At 40.1% G+C, this 23,814-nt stretch overlaps 1 protein-coding gene across 1 annotated transcript in view; it reads left to right on the forward strand.

Moving 5' to 3' along the window:
* tenm4 (teneurin transmembrane protein 4) overlaps positions 1 to 23,814 on the forward strand; it is a 174,909-nt gene that overhangs the window by 134,054 nt on the left and 17,041 nt on the right. The window contains 8 exon segments of the mRNA XM_034207004.1: positions 1,400 to 1,667; positions 1,771 to 1,914; positions 4,841 to 5,090; positions 5,479 to 5,499; positions 9,392 to 9,624; positions 10,464 to 10,618; positions 17,582 to 18,459; positions 22,579 to 22,751. Of these exon segments, the coding sequence (XP_034062895.1) occupies positions 1,400 to 1,667; positions 1,771 to 1,914; positions 4,841 to 5,090; positions 5,479 to 5,499; positions 9,392 to 9,624; positions 10,464 to 10,618; positions 17,582 to 18,459; positions 22,579 to 22,751 (2,122 nt within the window).

Raw genomic sequence — 23,814 nt, forward strand, 5'->3', positions numbered from 1 at the left:
ACCACACGCCCCCCCCCCCCTCTTCACTGCCCTGCAGGATGTGATCTACATGGGTCTGTCCTCCAAATGATTCATGACACACATCTGGGGGAGCCCCCTGAAGACTGTTCATCAAGTACAAGTGTAATAGTAACTGTGGCTCATGGCAGTGCTGTGATTTTACCTCTCCGCTGTAATTGGTCTGCGGAACTTGGGCAATTTACAATGTGCATTGTACTGTCTCAGTGCGGAGTGATGATGATTACCTGACTCACAGAAAACAGCCTGGACATTTTTAATTTCTCCTGGGTTGTAATCTACTAGACTAGGCATACAAGTACCAGTGTAAATGATTTGCTTTTGTCTTTTTTAACTTTATATATTTTTATATTTGTCTATGTGTTGAGCCTCTGTGTGCAGGTGAAAGTGTGGCTACTGTATCTCTAGCAGGCATCTCTGTGCCCTTCTAATTACTTTGTCTCCAACTTTGTTTCATATGATTTATGGCATATCAGTGAATTTACTATGCAGTCCTGTCTATTTATGGAAGCCCTGTATTTGCTATCCCAAGAGCTGTAGGAACATCATAAAGGAGCATCACCCAATTCAAGCCTGTCCTTATGAAAGGGAATTCTAATTAATTAACCAGGCATGGCCACACTCTGTGAACATTTAAAAAGAAACATGTCATAAGTGACGTGTCCTCTGACCGATTGATAAATTAGCTATTTAAATGTTTACTTTACATTTTATTCTGAGGAGACGAACAGAGGTCACTAAATCAAAGCAGTGTTGTTCAATCAAACCCTTGCTGTCGACTCTTGATCCTAAATATGAGCAATGTACAACAGCTGCTGACCTACTGTTGTATCATCAGGAGGTTGTAGGTCTTACATTAGGACAACTCCCAAGGCCACAACGTATCTCCCAGTCTAACTGTATTACTCTATATATAATCGGACTGCACAAGCTCCGGGCCCAAGGGCATCTTGTAATGCCATTGTCATATGGATTGCAGGGAAGACTGTTGTCCTAATGAAGGGCTTACTATTAATAATTCAATAATGAAATACTCACTGGAGTACATAATGAAGAAATCCTTCAATGGATTCCTTGTAATGCATGAAAATAATTGTCCTCTAATTGACGCTTTTATCTTCCCACGGAGCCATATATTTGGTGGGAGGCAATGAAAAATATGTGAAAAAAGGTTGTAGTGGCCACTGACCAAAGGATAGACAAATTGATCATCTGCGTGGAAAAAAAGGACACACAAAGGCCTGTTATTAATCCTGACACACCAACACTGAAGAAAATAGATTTCTAAGCTCTTTAGGATATACAATTCCTTTCAGCTGGCTTAAGGATTTATGTTTTCATTCCGTCACTTATAAGCTTTGTTTTTTTGTTTCATCCATAGTCTCTGCAGGAGGAAGTCCCCATACCAGGGACGGATATTCATCTTGGGTATTTAAGCAGCCGGACTCCAGGTTACAAGTCAATACTGAGAGTGACCCTCAGCCACACCTCAATCCCTTTCAACTTGATGAAGGTTCATCTTATGGTGGCTGTGGAAGGCAGGCTCTTCAGAAAGTGGTTTCCTGCAGCTCCAAACCTCTTGTATTACTTTGTTTGGGACAAGGCTGATGTCTACAGCCAGAAGGTCTATGGCCTGTCTGAAGCTTTTGGTAAGGCTTCAAGTGTATATTACATGGAATTAATGTATATTTATTTTTATCCAGAACATTTGTGGTTTACTAATGCTAATGTTATCCTTGCTTCTTTCTCTAGTATCTGTGGGATTTGAGTATGAGTCATGTCCAGACCTTATTCTCTGGGAGAAGAGGACTGCTGTTCTTCAGGGCTACGAAACCATTGCCTCCAAACTGGGCGGATGGACTATTGACAAGCACCACGCTTTAAATATCCAGAGTGGTGAGTCAACTACTTTTTTTTTTTTTTCAATTCTATTCACAACCACTCATTCATTAAAACTGTAGAAAATAATATATTTTTGTACACATTATTTATTAAAACTGTTCAATTTTAGAATCAGAGTAAGGAAAATACATGTGTGTATCAGGAATGTGTCTCACTCCTACTGTACATTAATACAAGTACACATTTCTAATACATAATTACATTTTATTTGTTTTATTAAAATGTCATTTAACTAACAGGGATTCTTTTAGTTGTATGCAGTGGTGAAAAGTAACAAATTATATGTATTCAACTGTACTTTTATAAGATGTTGAAGTGCTTGTACTTTTCTTGAGTATTTCTATTTAAAGTAACTTTAGAGTTTTACTCCACTTTATTTAAAAGGCAAATAATGTAATTTTACTCCACTGCATGTTTAATCATCCCTGATTAAATCCTGTATTATTTAATAACTTTAAGTGACTTTTCAGATTAAGATGTTGTGAAAAATTAAACTACTTTAAGGTATATGAAAGTAAAACATTACATTACAAACAGTTCTTGAAATCCTTCATTTGTGTATCAAAACTTTGTTTGTCGACAACAGTGAAATGCTACTTGATGCAACAATAATAATAACAATCCAATAATGTAATACATATGGTAATATATCACATAATGAATGTTTCTGCAGAATTAGTACTTGTAGGACTTTAACTTGTAATGAAGCATTGTGACATTACTGTATTGCTACTTTTACTTAAGTAAAGGATCTGAGTATTTCTATCACCTTTGATCATAATCCAGTCATTTCATATATATGATTCTGAAATGGGCCTTTAGGCATAACAACTACTTTTAGTTGCATTTGTCAGTATAATTTGATGCTGATACTTTTGTACTTTTACTTAAGTAAGATTTTGAATGCAATACTTTTACTTCTAATAAAGAAATGTAGTTGTGCTACTTTAACTTTAATAAGAAGTCTGAGTACTTCTTCCACCACTGCTCTTCTGGAATTAAATGTTCTTATGACTCAATCATACTATGTCATTTGTTAAGATGGAACATTGTTGTTTGCCGCTCCCTATTGTATTTTACACACATCATTCTGCATGTACCCAAGACAGCAGATAAGTACCACCTTGTCCGCTCAGTGCCTAAGACGGTGCTTTTAGTGTAACATTGAATTGTTCTCCCTGTCTGTTGCCTTTTTGAGGCTTTTCCAATTCAGCAGTGTCATATCGCATCAGATAGATCTGACTTTTTTATTACAGCTGTCCACTTTTAGGCGAGCAGGGTCAATTTTGTTATTGCCATCAAATTACTCCGGAAAGGCAGGAGTGTGAATGAAGAGAGAACAAAGTTAGGGGCTAGCTGTCAGTAGCTAGGCTTCACAGTCTGTTTGTGTCTGCAAGGGCTCATCAGAGGAGATGAAGCATACTTATAAGAAAAGTGCCCAGGAAGGTTGCACTTGGATCTGTCACACTGAACCTGCTGACTCTGGATGTGCTGTCTGGGTGAGGCAGAGAGCTGCTACTTGCCCCCTCACCACCTGTACTGCCAGTTCTTCCACCCGACTCCCCCGTTTTGGCACCTCCATGTCTTGTTCATGCCCAGCATTTTTAGAATCATCCCTAATTAAATTGCTGTCAGTCTGCTACTCCTAGCAGCAGCAGCCCCTAAGATTAAATCAAGTCCCAGGAAGGAGATGCTTGGCTGAGCTTTTCTAATAGACCAAATGTTGTGCTGCTCAACGAACTCAGGTCACCATCAGAAGCATAAAACCAACACAGACATGCAGATGCTGAATTTCAAATATGATTACATTGATTGGACAGCGGGAACATCTTTACATTAATATATTTGAACATTTTCCAAGAGTAGATTGGCAAAACTAATGGAAACATAGTGTGTATGTGTGTGTGGGTACATGCCTAAAGGATTGCATATGAACTGAACTGGTACGGCTCCATTTATATTCATGTGGAGTTAGAAAGGGAGGCACAATGCCATTTTAATCGGGGCAAGTCAATTTTTTCGTTATTGTGACTGGGTGGTAATTTTCTAGCTCGAAGGTATTCCTCTTTTGCCAAAGGGCTTTTTGGTACCCATTTGGCGTGAAATTGTATTTCCACCCGTTAAAACAGACGATAGAGTAGACTTAGTGCAAACACTGGCACACAGATTCATTTGAATGGCTCCAGTTGTGGCGGAGTTGCACTCACAGACCTCAAAATGTTCATCATCTGTACTTTTTAAACTGAAATAAACAATCTTTGGTCACCAGGAGAAAATGACAAGCAGCATAATAGCATTACATTGTTTTATTTCAGCAAAACTCCAAACAGTATTGTATAATTTGTATGATCCAAACTTATATTGTGCGAACATAATTATGTAGGAACTTTTAGCTTATACAATAAAGTGTATTTTCTTAACAATTTAGGATTGTATACATGCACGTAGACTAACCTAACCTAGCTAATTCGGAGCAACCTTTATGATCACTGTAGTAAAATGACAGTCAACAGTTGCTAAAGGTACCATATTTCATTTTGTTTATTACTGTCTGTGTGACTATACTTTTGTATAGTTTGGTGAATTACACATGGACAGGATTAAATCCCCCTTGAAACAATCTCATATAAAAGGTGCTGCATCATTAAGCCTCTTGAATAATTGTTTTGCTTGGAGGGAACTAACCTGAATGCCTTACATGGCGTATTTAGAAACACTGCTACATGACAAAGAATATAAAAAACTTGATTTAACTGTCAAATGTTCAAGCCCCCCTCTGGTTACATAAATTGCAATACCTGTAACTTCTGTCACATCTGTTTTCAATTATCCACAAGTCAGCACTTGCATTTATGCCTCAAATAGGCTCGACCAAAACAGATTGCCGGTTTAACGTTTTTCTTTCCTGTGCCCTCATCAGGTATTCTTCACATGGGCAATGGGGAGAACGTGTTCATCTCCCAGCAGCCCCCTGTGATCGGCAGTGTGATGGGGAACGGGCGCAGGCGCAGCATCTCCTGCCCCAGCTGTAATGGCCTCGCTGACGGAAACAAGCTGCTGGCTCCTGTGGCTCTGGCCTGTGGCTCGGATGGAAGTCTGTATGTGGGCGACTTCAACTATGTGAGGAGGATTTTCAACACGGGGAATGTCACCAGCGTCCTGGAGCTCAGGTAATGGAGGAGTAGCCTGCTAACATTCACTGAGGACCATGAGCTCAGATGGGCTTGCAAACAGGTCATAAAGCACAGAGGCTGATAGAGATAGACAGAAAAGCCCTAAAGGCCCAGGATTGATGGTCCTGCCTGTCTCCTCCACCTGTATTAGCTGGAGGAGTTGGCCCTTATAGGGATGAGGACGATGTAATGGGTTCCTAACAGAGCAGGACAAAGATACATGTGTTTTTAAATGTCAGCAAAGAAGGTTTGACTTATAGATACAGAATATGATGTGTTGTTATGATTCTCTTATAATTAATTCTGTCCAGATTTTCTATCTCTTCACTAACAACTAACATTTTCTTTCCTTTCTCTCTCAATTTCTGCTGCTCTTGGCAAACAGAAATAAAGACTTCAGGCATAGGTAAGCCTCAGTATTTGCTTAAATGAATATAGAAAAGGGTACAGTCCACATATTTGATGTCGAAGTGCCCTTTCAAACCAATTTTAGACACACACTTTTGAGCAGCGAGAATATCATATCGTAAAATACTGACTGGCATACTGCATCATTTTCATTTCCATAGAGCTTGGATTTAGTAGTGTATTATTGTTTTTTGAGCTTGCTTTATCTCTAGATTCAGTGCCTTGTTCACTAGAGTGTTTTTGCATCTGTAAGTGTGAATTTAAAGAGCAAATGCAATGGATTGGTCGCTCAGTAGAGGCACTTTCCCTTAGGATTAAAAACAACATTAATAATAATAATAATGCATTTTATTTATGGGCGCCTTTCAAAGCTCTCAAGGACACCTTACAGAGCATAATTAAAAACAAGCAACAGCAAACAGTAATTCAAGACTTCAAAAACAAAGACTTAAAAACAACAATCAGTTTAGAAGAATTAAGATATTGAATACGTTAGTTTAAAACGTTTTTTTTTAATGATGTCAAAAAAACATTGACATCATTATGTTTACAGGTATTCTTTTTGAGGGATTTTTTTAATTATGGCACAAAATGCAACCCTATAGAGCCTCTGAGAAAAAGAAAATGTGCTCACGAGTTAGTTTCTCGTGTGCACCAGTAACTTTTGCGTGAAAGTTATTGCAAGAAACCCAGCCATTATAAAACACATCGGTCTTTGTTTTTCTTGTCAGAGAGGTTTTAAAGTATTGTACAGCCATTTAGAGACAGTGCTTTATGGTGTTGGTTTATACTTAAAAGCAAATGTTGCCCCGATAATTTAATTGCACTGCATACGACAGGTAAACAAGAATACAGGTTTAAATCAACACCTTTCTGACATTTAAATAGAAAGCCTAAAAAAATGATGTCAGATGAAAATAATAAAATGGTAACTCGGTGTAGATGTTCTCATTGGCGTAAGATATAAAGATACAACCTCATTTTCTTTAGCAGGTGGTCGTTTGATACCATGCATGACTTCAGCTGAGGAACATTGCAGTCACACTGAGGATGAAAAGCCAAGTGATGCTGGTCACTAACCTCTATTTTCAAAGGACCACAAAAGAAAACCCTCTATCGCTTTTTACGCAATATCTTAATCTTGTATTTCTGCAGAACAAAATTATTTGTGTGTTCAATAACTAAAGAAACATCCTCATAGCAAACGCAAAGAACCTCTAATGCTCTGTCCCTTCGCTCGCAATACCCAAATACATTTGCATAATCAAAAGATAAATGCATGTAGGAACACACAGCATGTGTCTGTATGAAACGGGTGGCTGCCTGCTGTTCATGTGTGAGCTAGCAATAGGATGGTGAGGTGGGTGATCTCACTGCAATGTTCATTGACCCCCTACTAAGGATGTCCCCATCCACTCCAACCATGCTCCCCCCGTTGCCACGCCAGCATGCAGCAAAATCCAATTATCTTCTACAAACTAGATGTTGTCAGTGAATATAGATGGAGTATATGGCCGTAGCTCAAGGTCAGGGAATAACGCCTCATAGTTTCAAACACTATGGGGGACAAACACGGTTCTACATGCGACTGGAAGCTGATAAGCTATCAGCTGATTGCACATGGCAGATAGAATGCAAAGTAGTATCCAGTTATTGAGGCTTGCTACTGAGCCACTCTGTGACAGCAGTGGTTTCTCTCAGACATTCAGCTGTACCTGGAATGTACTGTAGGCCATCATATCAGTCAGCTGGGTCAGTGGGCTGTTTGTGACATGTGTGCCTGAGGTGTGATGCAGTGCCCTGTCATCACTGATTCATTGAAGGTCAATTGTCATTTAAAATTATGTATCAGAGTTGACAATTCCACAGACCCACTAGTCTTTCTTCTTGTTGTATTATAAAAAACATAAGCTTTGGCACTGTCGTGCAGAACATAAGCCCTAAAGAACCCTCAAGGTTATAGCTGAAATTCTATCTTAATCCACTTTGAATGACACCCTGCTGACAGGTTTCTCTGTAATGCTCATCAGGTCTGGCAGAGCTGAGCTCTAGCCTGCCCTGATGACTCTGGTCATCTTTAAGGTGGTGCTAAACACTACACTGCTTAGCAACAAAAGGGAGAAGCTGAAAATATTTGTTCAGGTGGAACCAGCAAATGGTTGCAACGTTTTTTCACGGATAATTTCTAAATTATTTAATAATTTATTATATTAATATGATGTCATATAGGGGACAATGTAGATAACACAAAAAATAAATGGGGGCAAAGGGGGAACATACATCCAACATTTGATCTTTCTTTTTCGAAGTTAACAAATTGCTTCACTTTGCAAAGTTGATCAAGCCCATCACACCACAGATGCATAGTGTTAACAGGGAATGCCACACAGATGCTAATTACAATATGTTGATTCCGGGCTAAAATCCAGCTATTTCATTATGGCTCAACCGGATTACAAGGTATCATTTGGTTAGTAAATCCAACCTTGCAAAGTCAAGCATGTGGTGGACAAGAGCATTTTCTCCCGAAATTATGACTTCAAAATATCATAGATTATGTAATTTGTTTTTACAGTCAGAGTTATTTATTGGAATATAACCTGCCTCCCCTAATTTTGTATTTATTTCTTTTAACCCACAATGGCCCTTGTAGATCTTTGTAGATTTGCCAAATTGTTGATAATACAATTCTGACGTTCAGTTACTCAACTAAAGGCCCGCTGTGTTTCATGTCTGGAAGAACATGTGTCCAAGTACAATGTGTTCTATGTACTGTAGTAATGGGCGCACTGAAAAATGTCAAATCTGTCAGTCATATCAGGTGGATATAAAATAAGATTTGACCTGTCTAGATTCAATAGCATCCAGCAGTGTATGGTACCAGTGGGCTTAGAAGTGTTACTTACAATCTGTCATGGATTGATTTTTCAGCAGGAGATAATGTTTTTTATTCTATTCAGTTAAGATGTTTTTGTGAAAAAATAGTCCTCTGTGTCACTTCATTTATACAACTATGGATTTTTCTTCAGTCATCTTTGTTTGCTGTGTATTCTGACAGGAGATTGCTAATAGATTGTGTGCATCACCACCACAGCAGGATTGGTTATATTTGTCTCTATGTCTGACAGGTTGGGCAACCTCCTGTGGATATGAGGGATTACTTTGCTGACTTAGTTGGAAGTTTAAAAGTATATTATTTCCTACACTAGAATATCTACCTCATGGATGCATGGTGTGTTTGGAATGATGCTTCAGTTTTGGATTTGTTTCTGTAGAGAAAGTCCCATAGGAGACAGAAAATATACTTGTCTGTGCTCCTTCTAGCAATAACTAGGCAACTGCTACAGTATAAGACAGATCTATCACAATGATTCTTTTGGTCAGGGATGGGGGAGTAATTAAGATCTCTGTAAAGAATCCAATGTTCCCCAATGACGTAGTCCCAATAGACCCTCGTTTGTCTTTGTCTTCCTTACTCTTTATAACCCCCAGCATTGCTATTGTTCCAGTCATTTGAAAGAAACTACACATATGTTTGTGTCTACGTATACAATATTTTCACATATGTCTTCTGTGTATAAATCTATAAGCTACAGGAGTTTTCACCCTCTTTTGACAACAAGGATTTCTAACAAAGCTGACTGTATTGTACATGAGGTCTAAGCTCCACCATTATGTCATGTTTAATCTCATTATCTTTTGCCATGTTTAATCTCATTCTATTTTTTCCCATGTCCGTGGTTTAAACTGTAATTGTGCCCAATTTACTCTCTTAATGGCTTTTGAATCCATTTTAATTGTATTAAACAATGTTTCTTATTGAAAGCACTGCAGCCCATCCAGCTTTATTGACTTCCATTGGCTTGGTCCTCTCTCCTCCCTCCTCTCAGCAACAGCCCTGCTCACAAGTACTACCTGGCAACAAGTCCAGTGAACGGCGCTGTGTACCTGTCGGACACCAGCAGCAGGAAGGTGTTCAAGGTGAAGTCCCTGAATGTTGTGAAAGATGTGGCAAAGAACCTGGAGCTGGTGGCAGGCACAGGTGACCAGTGTCTCCCGTATGATGACACTCGCTGCGGGGATGGAGGAAAAGCTGCTGAGGCCACTCTCACCAACCCCAGAGGTATTGTTTTCGTTGTCATTATAATCAATGTAGAGTGACATCCCAAGTCAGTTGGTGGTCTTGCTTCCTTTTTTAATTAGACTAGATTGCTGGATAATTAAAGACAGTATTCCCAAAGGCTAAATCAATACACTTCAGGATTCATGCAGTAAACAATCATACCTCCATCACTTAATGCTGGACACATGGACCTAACTAGCTTCGGTTATTTTTAAAACAGAACATATATTTTTGATGGCATGCTTTCCCGTTTCCTGGGGTCTTCTTTGTCTTGGTGCTTCCATATTTGGATGATGCATTAGTCACCAGATCACATGCTTACTTATTGTCCTCCATGGGGATGACATTGTGATTCATATGTACTGAAATAACACTCAAGTCCCTCTGAAATGTGCATCACATATAGTCCGTTGTACAAATAGAAAATGTTGCCGTGACTACTCTAGACTAGATGTTTCATAGCTACTTGAATATAGTGTGACACACCCTGAAGTAATACAAAAATACAGAGATTTACATGTAGTTCTTTCAGCTCCATTGTTGTTTTGGGCTGAGGGAACATGAGATAAAGGGACTGTATTGATGAAATTGTAGGTTTAATTGAATCAATAAAAACAGTACTCTTCATATACTTCATGTCTATTGTTCTCTAATATTGATTAAAAAAAATCAATCTTCGCATTAGCTTTCATTGCAGTGATTATTCTTTAATTTGTATTGCAGTGAATAGCACTTACTTGTCATTTAGTGGTTCTCTGTCCTCACTTTAAGTCTCAGATAAACAAAACAACTGATGAATATTTTCCTCTTCTGTCCTTTGGGGGGCTTTTTATCTGCAGGCATTACTGTGGATAAGTACGGTGTTATCTTCTTTGTGGATGGGACCATGATTCGCAGGATTGATCAGAATGGTATCATCTCTACTGTTCTGGGCTTCAATGACCTGACCTCTGCCCGACCTCTCAGCTGCGATGCTGTGATGGACATCTCTCAGGTACGACCTCTCTGACCTGGCCAGCAGAATGTGTTTTCTCCTGTCTCTCAACATACTCCCATCTCCTTGAATAACCCCGGTCAGGCGGCCGACATCCCTATATGGGCTTAGTTCCGATTCCCATTTGTTTATCGTCTGCATGAGGCCAGCTTTTCAAATACTCAGGACTTAAACAATATACTGAGTTAGGCAGTTAGAGCCTGCGGGCATCTAGCATTTTGTTTGGATTCCACTGCCAGTAATAGTTGGGCTCAGATTTGTAATACTCTGCAAGAGGAGGTTTGTTAGCAAGACGGTTTAAAACATAAAAACCCAATGTGACAACAGAAGATGTAAATACACAAAAAATACAATAAACTGTGTCATTTATAAGGAATGTATTGTATATTTGAAATACATGTGTTTATTGCACATCTTATCTTAACAGGATTCAGCTATTTTTTGCAAAACTGATCATTCACGTGAGTAGGGTCAGACCAAGGATTGTATGGATTTGCTCAAATCAATGCTACAAAAAATTATGAATTTAGGGATGCAACCCCAAACACAGCTGTGCCATCCTGGTATATGACAAACATTTTTAATATATATAAAATATAATTACAAGCAAATACACGTTCTTGATACACACAGAAGCTGGAATAAACATAGCACTGGCATATAGAGCCATGCTGAAATCAGAGGTGGCACTGTAGTCCCGGAGCTCACATGTACGTGTCAAGTGGCCACACAGCACCAAATGCAAAGGGCCGTTGACCTATAGCTGTAGGGGGATGATGAGGGTGACCTGTGACCTGTAACCTCAGTGGCTCTAGATTCACCCACACATGTTCACTGATGCACACATATGTAGCAGACTGCTACCTCAGACAGAGCACATTCCCCAGGCAAGGACACTGCTCCGAGGTCACATCGCTCTCTAGCTCAGTGACTTGCTTTGGAGGTGAAGATACTTTGCATACCCCAGCAGCCTTTGCATGGCTGTTTTTCCTGAAACATTTGTTTTCAATGCAAGTACATACAGTAGGAGTTGTTTGGATATACCTATGGGCTCAGAACAGTCTCATAATACACACATGCACACAGAAGGATTCAAACTTGTATTTCTGGATCCACACTTGTGTTTTTCAATGCACACACAAATGTGTTCCGTTTCATATACATGTAAATAAAATCAAAATACAGAAAAAGGTTTGACATATGTATTTTTGATCCTCACATATTTGTTTTCCGTTTAAACCCTCTGAACCTGCAAACACAAACAGCTTTCTGTGCACGGATCGCTGTGCATTCGTGTGTGGGTTTTTTGAGACTCCCCTGACGGTGAGCCGATTCGTAGTTGTAATTTTTTCTATCTATATCCAATCAGATGTCTCCTCCATTCTAAGCCAATCACATGAGCGCGCCCCCACGAGGGTATCATTTCTTGCGTTCATGACGTAGCGCTTCATGTACGCATTTTGCGCTGTCCGGTCAGCTCGCTAAACAGAGGGCGGAGCATCAGGTGATCATGCAGAGCTGCGTGTCTCCGTCAGACTCAGCAGCTGATCTGATCTCTCTCTCGCGTCCGGTTATACTTTACTCGCGTTTGTTACCTTTTTACTAACGGTATCTCGGCACCGAAACCGTAGTTTCGGTTACACACCGGTGGTTTCTGACTTGGCTCGTTGTCAGCCGGTAACCAGCTGCCCAGACATTTCGAGGGGAAAAGGGATGCAAACGGGGCGTTCGGGTGCAGTGGGAAGAACCTCCGTTTATTCACGTTCTTCAGACTAATCAGTTACATTGACAATGTATTGCATAGGCATACATACAGACTAGTTACTTTTCCCGTTCTGACCACTTTCTCTATACTTTCGTCTCTCTCTTCATAACTTCGCCTTGGCCATCACATTTTACACACACACACTCCAAAAACCCACAACCCCTTGCGGCTGCTACTCTTAAAGTGACAGGCCAAGCCTATAACACGTTTATGTCCATATCGATCAGATCCAGCTCTCCTGATCGGCCTTTATAGAGAGGACCGATCAAACTATTAAGAGTGAATATCGGCCGATAATGACCGGCGGGGCTCCACCCGTTGACAGTTCACTGTCTAGCACTGGCTTCGTAGTGCACTGATCGATTAGGCTAAGCTAACCTGTAGCTGCTCCCTCCACACTCACAACAACTTCATACAGACATAAATAAAGCAGCTGTATTCGCCATACAGGAAACACACATTTAAAACGGTTTTGCCTGCCGTTTTTGTGTACACACACAAGCATTCATCAATGGTTCGGGAAGTGGCGTTGTACCTTAATAATATACAAGCTTGTATTTGCGTGCATTTCCTGTTCAGAAAGTGGCGCTGTACTGAGAGTGGAGGTGTCCTGAGATTAGCGCCTGCAGGCAGGCTCCATGGACCTGTCAGCTCCGGACAGCGCAAAATGCGTACATGAAGCGCTACGTCATGAACGCAATAAATCTACCCTCGTGTGGGCGCGCTCATGTGATTGGCTTAGAATTGAGGAGACATCTGATTGGCTATAGATAGAAAAAATTACAAGTACGAATCGGCTGACCGTCAGGGGAGTCTCAAAAAACCCACACACGAATGCACAGCGATCCGTGCACAGAAAGCTGTTTGTGTTTGCAGGTTCAGAGGGTTTAAACAGAAAACAAATATGTGAGGATCAAAAATACATATGTAAAACTTTTTTCTGTATTTGGATTGTATTTACATGTATATGAAACGGAACACATTTGTGTGTGCATTGAAAAACACAAGTGTGGATCTGGAAATACAAGTGTGAATCCTTCTGTGTGCATGTGTGTATTATGAGACTGTTCTGAGCCCATATATACCTGCCATACTGTAGTAGTCATTTATAATTTATAAAAAAAAAACTCCATACTTGTTTTAGATGTACTCCCATAAGATGAGCATTCCTGGGCCTTAATGGTCAAATGTGATTTACAATCCACTAGTTTGTTTCAGCCCCATGGTGTTTGTTATTGAGTAAGACTAGCAAACAGGTCCTAGGGGGCTTCAGATGTCAGTGCAGAGAAGCTTTCTGTGTGTCTGTGAAATGATGTATTCAGGAGAGGGAGCAAAGCCTCCAGCTGCCCATTTCCAGTCCCGGGGGGAACCACCCCTCCTCCTGACCTGTGCTTGCTGCTCCCTTACCCCCCTGCGCACAGGCAAACACAAGCGCCTATAGATGCTCACCATCCAGCAGCCAGGACACAAGCAGACTGACTGCAGCTGTACAACGATGACAAATCGCACCAGCACTGCCAGAGACACTCAGACAGTAAAAAGCATCCATTAAAGATTCATCCAGGGCACGTAGCTTCCTACTTCAAACACTCCCCAATCCCTCACTTAGGACCAGAGTTTCTCTGGAGAAAGCTCATGGCAGTGGTCATTACTTCTGTACCTCACCTGTTCCAGGCATGAAATAATGTCACAATTCCTGTTCTCCTCTGATGAGGTTGTTGTTATCTTGCAGTGCCATCTGTGCAGATAGCGTACTGTAGAAGTCCTTTCTTATTCAATGTGCACCTCTGTAATCTTGCTTTATTTGAACTTTGTATTATCATGAAAGGGCACAAGTGTGTGCAAATCCTGGCAACAATATTTTTCCCTAGCCTGAGTTCAAAATGTTGCCATGCAACAAAGACAAAAATAATAAGGTTTTTTCTGAGCTTACTGTGTGCACACTCCCTACAATATGTGCCATGTTCAGCTTTGTATTATCATGCAATAGGACAAGAGTTTGACCTATTTCGACAATCTCTTAATTTGTTTATACCAAAGTCTTTGCCCTAGCAGTTTTTAAAACGAGTCTGCTCCATTGTATGTTTCTCTTGTAAATCGTCCTTGCATTTCCCCGCTGAATTCAAACTTAAACAGAGGGAAACCATGTATTGAAACAAGATCACTTTAAAATATTTCAAGTGTATTAGCAGCTTCAGAGGGCTTCATCAAGCCTCTGACTGTGATAAATCTGATTTGTACAGCATTTTAGTGGATAGTAGTATTTTAAAGTGTCAACAATATAATAATCAGACCCTGCAATAGAATAATAATAATAATATTCAAGTTTCACTTTAGTTTTTCAAGTAACTCAACTCTAACTCACTAACTCACTCACTCAGCATCATCAAGGTTATCTTTTAGGAATATGAGCATGTCCACATTTCCAGGTAGAAGCTGGGATGTTTGGGCGTTTACAATATCCCCTGCTGTTGAAAAAACTCTCTTGCTTGGTACTGATGTTGCTGGGACAGAGAGATATGCTTTGGCCATGGGTGACAGCAGTGGGTAAAACTGTGCATTGTCTCTCCACCACTTCAAAAACAATACAGTTTTTGCCAAGAAGGTGAGGCTTATTGACAGGGCGAGATATAAATATACTGTTGGTACTTGTCAATGTCTCTAGGTATGTACATGTAGCCCTGTAAATACGATGTCCTTTTGTGTTATCTGTTGTTTTATGTTCATGTTGTAACCTACTTGCTGCCATGTTGTACAGGTCTCCCTTGAAAAAGAGATTGATGATCTCAATGGGACCATCTGGTTGAATAAAGGTTTAAAAAAAAAAAAATTATTTAAAAAGAAATCGCGGTATATTTTGTCAGTCTCATGACGGTATTGAGACATTTATTTACCGCGATATTCGATATATCGTTACATCCCTAGCAAATAGTGAAGAGACTGCTAATGGAAAAGGACACTATGGTGCTACACTGCTCCTAGTACTAGACTCCTGGTACTAGGATGGGTTAAATGCAGAGAACAAATGTCACTGTGTGCTGTGTGCTCTGCATGTGTGACCATTAAAGAGGGTTCCATTCCTCCAATTCTATCTATCTATCTAATACATGTTCAAATACATTTAAAAATAACTGTTGTGTCGGTGCAAATCCATGACGTGCTTCCTTGGCTAATAAGCACATTTTGTGTTTTTTTGCTGGAGGCTGCTGTGTCAGACAGGCATTACGGACAGCTGCCCCACTGTATAACGGGGAGGGTATGATCGGGTTACAGCATATGGGACAGCAGCTCGGGAAATATCCCCTCATCAGTCAGAGTGGCGTGAAAACCTCCTTACAGGCAGCTCCTCCGAGCCACTCCACACTCTGGCTCATGAAATATTTAACCACCAGTGTTGACAAGGAATAGGTTTTAAGGAATTTAAAGTCTCCCCTTCATTTCCCAAGTAAATGCATTTTCTGCTCACTGAAAGATGACATGTATCCACTGCCTGTCCCCTGTTTGTTGTACTGTATGTGGCCCAAGATATGTCCCGTTATATAAACCTCATCAGTTGTGTTGGGGGGGGGGGAGGATGAGAGGTTTATGGGATTCGGGATTTTTTATTGAAAGTGGTCAACTACTATGCTGGTCAAGAGTGTCAGGGATTCAAACACATGACCAATGCCAGGAGTTAAATGATCACCTTCAGAGAAACATTTGTCATATTCAGATGAAATATTTAGGGATATGTGCCCGAAACAGATAAATAAAAGACAATATATGACATGAAAGCTTTTGGCGTTTAGCAACCTGCTGTTCTGTGCTTTACTGAATTTAATATTTCGAATTGTATGACCCCTGTGTTTCGTGCCATGTAATGCAGAGTAGCATGTCAAAATAAGTTAAATGTAATGAGTCAGTCTTGACTGTTTTCTCAAATTATTCAATGAAAACATTTTTTTCTCAAGGCCTTGTAATCCTCAAGCTCTTGAATTTGCAAGTAAGAAACCTTCCTTTTTATTTAAAGGCTTTTGGTGAATTTATTGTTTAGTTTTTTTTTTACTATTACTTTATTTTCCAAGAAGTACAGCCTAATCAAATACATAACAAAGCTTAATAAAAAAGAGAAAGAAAGAAAGAATGTATTATTTAACCACAGTAGGTAGATACCATCTCTATTGTCCTCACAGATGAACTCAGCATGTTGCATTTGTCTATTTCTTTAAGATAAGATGGTACTTTATTGATCCCAATTTGGGAAATTGTTTAAAGACTACTACTCATACAACTTTTGTTTATTTTAAGAGTATAATATGATCCTCAAAGTACACATGACCTGATGCTCAGGAGATTTCCCAGTTCCCTGTAGTTGCATTTCCAGGTCATTATGACAAATTAGCTAACCACAGTACATTCATTCACCTTCACATCACCCACTTCTATTACAAAGTATCCAAAACAATGCTAAGGCCGCTCTTTTTTAATGGCTTGCCAAATCTGAACCTGCCTTTGTTTGTGCCTCAAGGCTTCTATTGAAATATGGCACTTCATATTCTGTTCCCAAGGGGTCCCCTGCGATCATAAGAGAGAGGGAGGCCGGTAAATTGGATGAATCCAATCATTTCAATTTGTTAAAAGCCTGATAGATTGTTAGCATAACAATAGGTCATCATTTAAGAGGCCAAAGGCAGGATGTACTTTCATTTGGTAAGTGTGCTTTCTTTTTAAGGACTCATGCTATCTCTTGTCATCACAAAATGAATAACCCAGAGCAAAGGAAAAATAGTGACAGGGTGGGTGGAGGTAAAAGATACAGTCCTGTGTGTACAGAGTTCTCACCATCAGTTACGGTGTGATTTCTTTAGGTTAATCTGATGTTTTGATAGATCTCTTCCTGTGATGCGCTCCCTCAGCACCACTGCTATCATCTTTGATCTTAAAAATTATGTTTTGTGCTCCCCTTTTAGCAGTACCGCAGCCGCTGTTTTCCTCCTTATCAGATAATAAATAGTTTCAAATAATGTTTTTGCTTCCAGCGTAAGCTTTGAGATAGCCCACCTTTTCCACAGCAGCCTATCTTTTTTGTAAGCACTTTTCAATGATTGTTCCCTCAAGGGACTGTTATGTCTGATAAAATGAAAACTGTGGATCAATAAGAGTATGGTCTGTTTTTCTTACCTAAAGCTGATTTTCTTGTTGTGTTTTCTTGCTCTTAGGTGCGTCTTGAGTGGCCCACAGACCTGGCAGTGAGTCCCATGGACAACTCCCTGTTCGTCCTGGACAACAATGTAGTACTCCAGATCTCAGAAAACCATCAAGTCCGTATTGTTGCAGGCCGGCCCATGCACTGCCAAGTGCCTGGTATTGACCATTTCCTCCTGAGCAAAGTGGCCATACATGCCACCCTGGAGTCTGCCAATGCCCTAGCAGTGTCCCACACTGGTGTTTTGTACATCGCTGAGTCAGATGAAAAGAAAATAAACAGAGTACGACAAGTGTCCACCAATGGAGAGATCTCTCTGGTTGCAGGGGCACCGAGTGGCTGTGACTGCAAGAATGATGCCAACTGTGACTGTTACTTTGGTGACGAAGGCTATGCCAAGGATGCTAAGCTGAATGCACCGTCGTCTCTCGCGGTGTGTCCGGATGGAGAGCTATACATTGCAGATCTGGGTAACATCCGTATCCGCTTTGTGCGCAAAAACAAGCCCTATCTGAATCCCCTCAGCATGTATGAAGTGTCCTCTCCCATTCACGATGAACTCTATCTGTTCGACTCCAACGGCAGCCACATTTTCACTCAAAGTCTGACAACAGGAGACCACCTCTACAATCTGACCTACACAGGCGCAGGAGATCTGAGTAGCATTACTGACAAGAATAAAAACATAGTGAACATTCGGCGAGACACGACGGGCATGCCTCTGTGGCTGATGGCCCCCGATGGACAGACATTCTGGTTCACCATTGGCACAAACAATGCCCTTAAATCAGTGGCTGCACAGGGTCAAGAGCTGGCTGTGATGACCTACCACGGAAGCTCAGGACTCCTTGCAACTAAGACGAATGAAAATGGATGGACAACTTTCTTTGAGTAAGTAATATTAAGAAACATTGTAAAACACTGTAATAATCTTTTGAAAGTCTGGTTGCCAGTTGAGCTGATTATAGATTCACCCCACAGAGCAACTTAATAGATCTGTTCAATTCAATATAGAGTTGGAATATCTGAACAGAAATCTGTCTCTATATGTATGGTAGGTTTGAGTGTATATTTAGAGTTGAAGTGCTTTTTGACATCTGAGTTTGGTGTTTGGGCACATGATCTACCTTCTTATGTCTATTTCACTTACAATACAAGGCATGTGGAAATATGGGTATAATCCTATTTGCTGTTATCATACCAAATAGGATTACTGGATGATGTGTTACTCATCTGCACCCAAGCTTGCAGTGACCGACTGCAGACCATTGCTTGTTTGGAGTTGTTAGGCACTGGAACAACATATATCTGCTGGAAGGCACATTTACCCGTAGGATTGTGACAAGGCCCGTCAATATAAGCATAATATAATTGCCAGAGGTAGTAATTGATTGAGGCGCACCACTTATTGTGAGAGAACAACCGAAGACATAGGATTTCATGTTCTTGTGGTTTCTATGGAGCAATCTGTCCCTTAGCTTAATATACTGTACCCAGGGATACTGTGCTAACTGGATGTCATTCCAAAAAGTGTGATTAAGCTGGTCAGACATCTGTTACACCTCGCTTGAGGAATATAACACTCTGACACATAATCAAACGCTCTGTTTAATCTGAGCAGACATTTATCACCTGTTTGATTTGGTCGTCCCCGGAGACGGTTGCATAGGCATTTCTCAGAGTACAGGGAATTGCCTACGGCTTCGACAAACCAAGTGGGTGGTTGGTATTCTGAATTATTTCTCTTTGACTTCCTGTGAAATGTCTGATGTTAGTATCAGGGTTAAGAATAGACTCAAAGTCAAGTTGCCTTATTTAGAGAAAAGACAAACATATTTTATTTATGATTTATTTCGTTTTTTACGACACAAAATGAACAAATAGATGGGACAAAATAACAAACATAAAACACACTGCCAGCTGATAGATAATCAGCATGTAAATCCCTAGGATGAATTAAATATACACAAAGATTAAAGGTCGGTAAAAAGAGTCTAGAGCCACAACCTAGGGAGGTCAAGTAAAGCACAAAATCTAGGAAACTGGAATCCAGGCTGTTCAAAGCACAATGCAAGACTGTTGTGCAGTACAGTACAAATAATACTGTCCCATACTCTTATCTTCCAAGATGTCCAGCCTTCAAAAGCTTTTTTTAAAGATGAAATACAAATTATGGGCGTTCAGGATTTCCTAAATGTCTCACCAACCTTACCTATACCTAAGGACCAAAACTATTTCAGCATTTGCAAGCTGTTTGAATTGTATTTAGTAACATCAAAGAGCTTTAAGAAATAGGGATAATGTGCATACATATCATTCTAAAACGGTACTATCATCAAGATCTGTAATGAAAGAACTAAAGTATGTATTTTAAATATTGTAAATATGAAACACTGCATGGTATTTTCGCCGGTAGTAAATGCAATGTATTGCTAGAGGCTTGTTTCCTCCATTTACTGCTAAATTATTGTACCAACAACAGACGCACATGACGGCATTACAACCTACGCTATCTCAAAAACATACATATTTTATTTAGAAATATCTAACGTTAAAATAAAGAAAAGGAATTATTCCTGTTTCTCTCTTTCAAATGAAACAATGACATCATGTTACCTATGAGCATCACCCATGTTTAAATTAAACCCAATAAAGAGTGTTTGTTTTTCTTCAATAATAAGCATTGAAGGTCACTCCATACCTGAGGGGATAAACCTTACTTTGCCATCGTCTGAATGAGCATTCATCTCTGCTCAGCGAAGTGCACTGCTAAACATTTTTACCAATATTAATGAATATGTACTTACGTCCTGCAGCCTATACGGTAAATCAATTATGCTGAATGCAGAGACTAAACACAAAGGGACTGTCTTGTGTCTTGTGAACAAAAGACCGCTGCTATAATGTCTTTCTGCTGTAACCCTTGGCAACCTCATTTTCTCTGTTGCTTTCTAATGTTTTTGTTGTATGATAAGTGCTCATGCTTGAGGCATGCCGTAAATCTAGTAAATCATGCAGCATTCTGAAGGATGCCTAATTATTCTCTTGGCCCTCTAATTAACAGGCCAGTAATGCATCTAGTCACTGGGTCCAAGCAAATGTTCTTGGCTTGATTATACATCATTTATAGCAGCTAAATCATGTAAAACAAGTTGTTTTGAATCAATCACAAGGCTGTTGCCCTTATTTCATATGTACAGTCATTAGCCACATGTGTTTTGAAATTCTCACGCAGCAAGAGGAAGAATTCAGCGTTAGACTGAAGCTAGGTTTGCCAGAGGCGACGCTGATATGAAGAGTCCGGGCTATTGTTGGGCCCCAGCGTGAAAGGTCATAGAGCTAGCATGTGACACAGAGGTGATGCAATCTGAATGGACTTGTGGCCATCCAGTTGGAAAGCAGTCCTCTCCTTCTGATGAGCAGCCTGCCCCTGCATGCCCCTCTTGTCCAGAGAAAGCAAGCTAATAGGCAGCTGAGTTGAAGCAGGCCAGAGCCATTAGAGCTCAGCGGTGATGCCAGAGGAATTGCTCTAGCTCTAGGGCCTAATTGAGACGGAGAGAGTTTGGGTCAGTGATCAAACTGGGGACGGCAGCGTCGCTCTGGAATGATATTTCTGTCTTGTGGACTCTGTCTTTTGTCCAGAGGTTAAGGAAAACAAGAGCGCACTCTTTGTCCAATGAAGTGAACAGTTAAAATGGTCCAGCACAGATAATGTGCAACTTCTGTGAGATGAACACAGGGAGAATATCTTGCTTGATAAAATATAAGCAGTATCAGAAGAAATCAAACACTTAAGATATGAATTACTCTGCTATTTAGTATTTCCTAAAGTGGTAAGACTTTGGGTTGTAATGCATCTATGAGTCCCGGTCCCTAGTGCAGTTGAGATCAGTTAACATTTATCTCTAGGAGATGATTCCTCTCCCACTCTTCCTTTCCATATTGGATATTTGAGATGGCAGCGCTGAGGAAATATCCGTAAACCAGCACCCGCCGTCTAATTTATTAGAGGCTTTATTATGGCAGGCAGCAACATTGAAGAGGGCTTTCCAATCTGTATTCAGTGCGCAGATAAAAAGTCTTCATTTTAAGTAATGTACCGTTCACTCACACCTATTCTGGAACACTGGCAATCTGAAAGATTTCAAATTGTTCTATGCTGATGTGCTCTCTGAGCGAAATGAAACAATCTGGCCACTCATGTTCCTGTATGTGATGAACTGACTGATTTGTAGGCAGGGGAGATGCTGCATCTCTTGGAGGAGTCTCACCTCACTGCTCCTATTTCATAGACTGTATAATGAGATTAGGGTGATATCCCTAATCTTTTAAACTAATAAACACAATTCCGAATGTGAAAAGGTGTGTGCTTTCTCATCTTGGCCATGACAGTTTTTCCTTGTCAAAAGTTCAGAGTTTTTTTTTTTTTAAATGTGCTTCCAGCCTTTGAAAGTTATTTACAAACTGAGAAGCATTTGTATTGATGGCACATTCCCATCCTCATGCAAAAGCTAAAAAGGTTGTTTCGCTTGTTGGTGCACCTACTTTTTATTCATGACACGCTAACTGCTGTGGACTTTGCTCACATTTTAGAAGTTGTGTTGGTTGTGCTTCAGTGATTAAAGCTGATGGTTCTGAGTTGTATTACCTCAGACTGCCACCATTGAAGATTTGACTGCAGTGTTTACTGCCTGTGTTGACACATTTCTACAATGTGTGACACCAAGAGGAAAATATTGGACACCCATTTCCTACTTGTAATTACCACTGAGACAGTATATCCTTGAAAGCAACTCAACATTAGTCACATTTATGTTGCTGCATGCATGTATGCTTACCCTACCTGCAGCTGATTGCTTCCTTATGATTTAAAAGATCTCAACAAGGCTCAGAAAATGTCTCATGACAGCCCTGTTTATGATTCTGCTGCAGTGACTGTTTATACACAGTCACAAACAACATGTGACTCCCTTTGCCTTCTCTGGCTCACATTAATGTGTTTCTTTGTAGGTATGACATTTACGGGCGTCTGACTAATGTCACTTACCCCACGGGCCGAGTGAGCAGCTACCGCACAGACTCCGACAGCTCCGTCCGCATCCAGACAGAGGGCTCCAACAAAGAAGATATCACCATCACCACCAACCTGTCAGCCTCAGGCACCTTCTACACACTCATGCAGGGTAAGTGTATTTTACTGTAGTTCACAAATGGAACCGGTAACTTAAAGGTATTTTGTGTCAAACAAAGTGCCAAAACCACATTTTCAGTCAGATACCTCTCTATAAAGTTATTATTCATTCATTGGTAAGATATATCAACTATTCTTGACTCAGAAGGTGTGTCGGTCCAACAAAAAACTGTCCCTGTGCTATCTTAAATAACCACAACATCATGTGTCGACTCTAGGGTTGCCCACTAAAAGTGAACTGAACCTTAGCCGGCTAAAAAAGTCTTAGTCAACCAATTTTTCATTAGTTTCAGAAAACAACTTTTTTGTATGTTGTCGTCAGCCGGAAAACACCTCACACTTTATTGGGGAGCTGCGCCTGGTACATGTGTCGGGCAGAAATCCAAAGTGTGGGATCATTCAGAGTGTGTAAAGGACAACCATGAGAAGGTGAAAGGAAAACTGTGCAAGCAAAAATGTGTCTTCCACATCTCAGCCGGCTTAATTGACACGGAGCTCACCTGACAACAAATTTCAAGTAAATGGGATTGAAGGAAAAAGCAGCAGTGAGTGACAGTGAGTCAGCCCTAGCCTAATATCATTATATTTAGATAGATAATATAGAATAATTCTGACCTCAGAAAACATTTATTTAAAGTTTCGAATTCATGATCAGGGCATAATGCACGTATATATTTTTTACCAAGATGTTACTCATACTAATTTTCTCAACCTTGAAACCAAAACCAGTAAAGCCAATACAATGATTAACATTATTTATCATTATTACAAGTAGTAATTGTCGACTACTGGTTTACTAAAAATATATTTGGTCAAAGGCAACCCTGAAGGCAAGATTACATTTATTTTATCTATTATAGTGCAACTCTCATTTAATCAAATGGAAACACACTATATATTGACTTTCTGTCATGACACACATTTCATAAGGCACAATGCTGGGGGCCCATACAAAATGCTCCAGGTTGAGTAAGAGAGAAGCAGGCAGAGGGTGGACTAACGGTGTGTTTTAGTTCACCTGATTTGTCTTACACATTTATAGATTCCGATATCAT

The sequence above is a fragment of the Gymnodraco acuticeps genome, unplaced genomic scaffold (genome assembly GCF_902827175.1).
Source record: "Gymnodraco acuticeps unplaced genomic scaffold, fGymAcu1.1, whole genome shotgun sequence".
Classification (NCBI taxonomy): domain Eukaryota; kingdom Metazoa; phylum Chordata; class Actinopteri; order Perciformes; family Bathydraconidae; genus Gymnodraco; species Gymnodraco acuticeps.